Raw genomic sequence first — 1,294 nt, 5'->3', positions numbered from 1 at the left:
ACCGTTGCCTAACAACGGTGATTTGTGCTGATGTCAGACTATGTACTAGACTAGATGTCTAGTACATATACATATTGGTGGTTGCGGGTTGCGTTTTTTTGGGCTTGTTTCTAAATTGAATTGCTTTTTGGGGCCTAATGATGTTTAAACCAGTGGTTCTCAAACATTTTCATGTCAAGGACCTCCAAATTAATATGTAATTGTCCACGTATCCCCTTCTGAAAAATGTTGTGCCAGGGACCAAGGGATACAAGATTTATGTTATTAAAATGTTTTAAAAATATTTCAATATTTTATTTTATTTTCAGATTTCTTTGAAAAATAGCAGATTTACAAGCTCACATGTCAGATGTCAGTACTGGGACGTCAAGGTATATCCATCCAGACACACACAAGTCTGGTCCAGACGACACGTCTGAATTAGGTTAGGTGAGGTGAGGTCAGATCCCGTCGGTCCTGTCTGGTTTCAGTAGTGTCTGAATTCTGTTTCTATAGACCACAACAGGGGGCAGGTGATGGCGGACACCAGGGTAGTGCTGGATGTGGTCAAACCACCGAGTTACATTCACATACGTCTCCTTCTCCTGGACGGTCAACTCCACAACCAGAGGATGAATGCCATAGTACATGAGAATATCAGCGAGGGTGAACTGGTTGCCAGCCATGTAAACCTTGTCTTGTAGGTAGAAGTGGAGATCCTTAAGAATGGTTTTGATGTGTTCCTTGGCACAGCCGTTCAGTTTGGTGACTCTGTACTCTAACCACTGGTGAACCACAGCCCTCTGCTCTGCCGAGGCGCCCAGCAGCTCTGGACGCTTGTTCTTTTTCACCAGGTGACACGCAACTGTCACCAACCCCACCAGTGGAGGACCATTGTTTCTCTCTAACACAGGTACCTTGTCCCCCAGAGTACTGTACTTATTAGGTTTATTCAGTCCTAGGTACTTCTCCAGCGATGAGAGCTCCTTCAACGCCATTATAAAACGGCAAATAGTTGACTGGTTGTTTAAACCGGACTCAAGACCCGCTGTGATGGTATCCAAGCAGGAAGTAGACCGAGATTCCCCGTGGCAATCTAGGGAGGAGGAGAATCAGTGGGACCGGATCCGTGCAAGGTGTATACTTGGGTTGTAACGCCAGTCACCTGGGATCTGTATTGATACTTATTCTCCTAGAGGTGGTTGATGTCACTAAGTATCGCCGAAGGAACTGAACCAACCTGGGGATTCCTTCACCTTTTATGTTGTTGGTTGCTGTGCTGGTGTCAGTACGGTGATGTCAGTCGTATCCATAT

At 45.4% G+C, this 1,294-nt stretch overlaps 1 protein-coding gene across 1 annotated transcript; it reads right to left on the bottom strand.

Moving 5' to 3' along the window:
• Window positions 1-440: 440 nt before the first annotated feature.
• On the bottom strand, window positions 441-977 carry LOC308092297 (eukaryotic translation elongation factor 1 epsilon-1-like; the record flags this gene model as incomplete). The annotated part of the gene is made up of 1 exon (XM_080438147.1): window positions 441-977. One exon carries the CDS (start codon window positions 975-977, stop codon window positions 441-443), a length of 537 nt encoding a protein of 178 aa, XP_080294273.1.
• Between the last annotated feature and the right edge of the window lie 317 nt (window positions 978-1,294).

This window comes from Gymnoscopelus braueri (assembly GCF_963280865.1).
Source record: "Gymnoscopelus braueri genome assembly, chromosome: 9".
Lineage (NCBI taxonomy): Eukaryota > Metazoa > Chordata > Actinopteri > Myctophiformes > Myctophidae > Gymnoscopelus > Gymnoscopelus braueri.
This window is presented reverse-complemented; position numbering and strand designations above follow the sequence as displayed.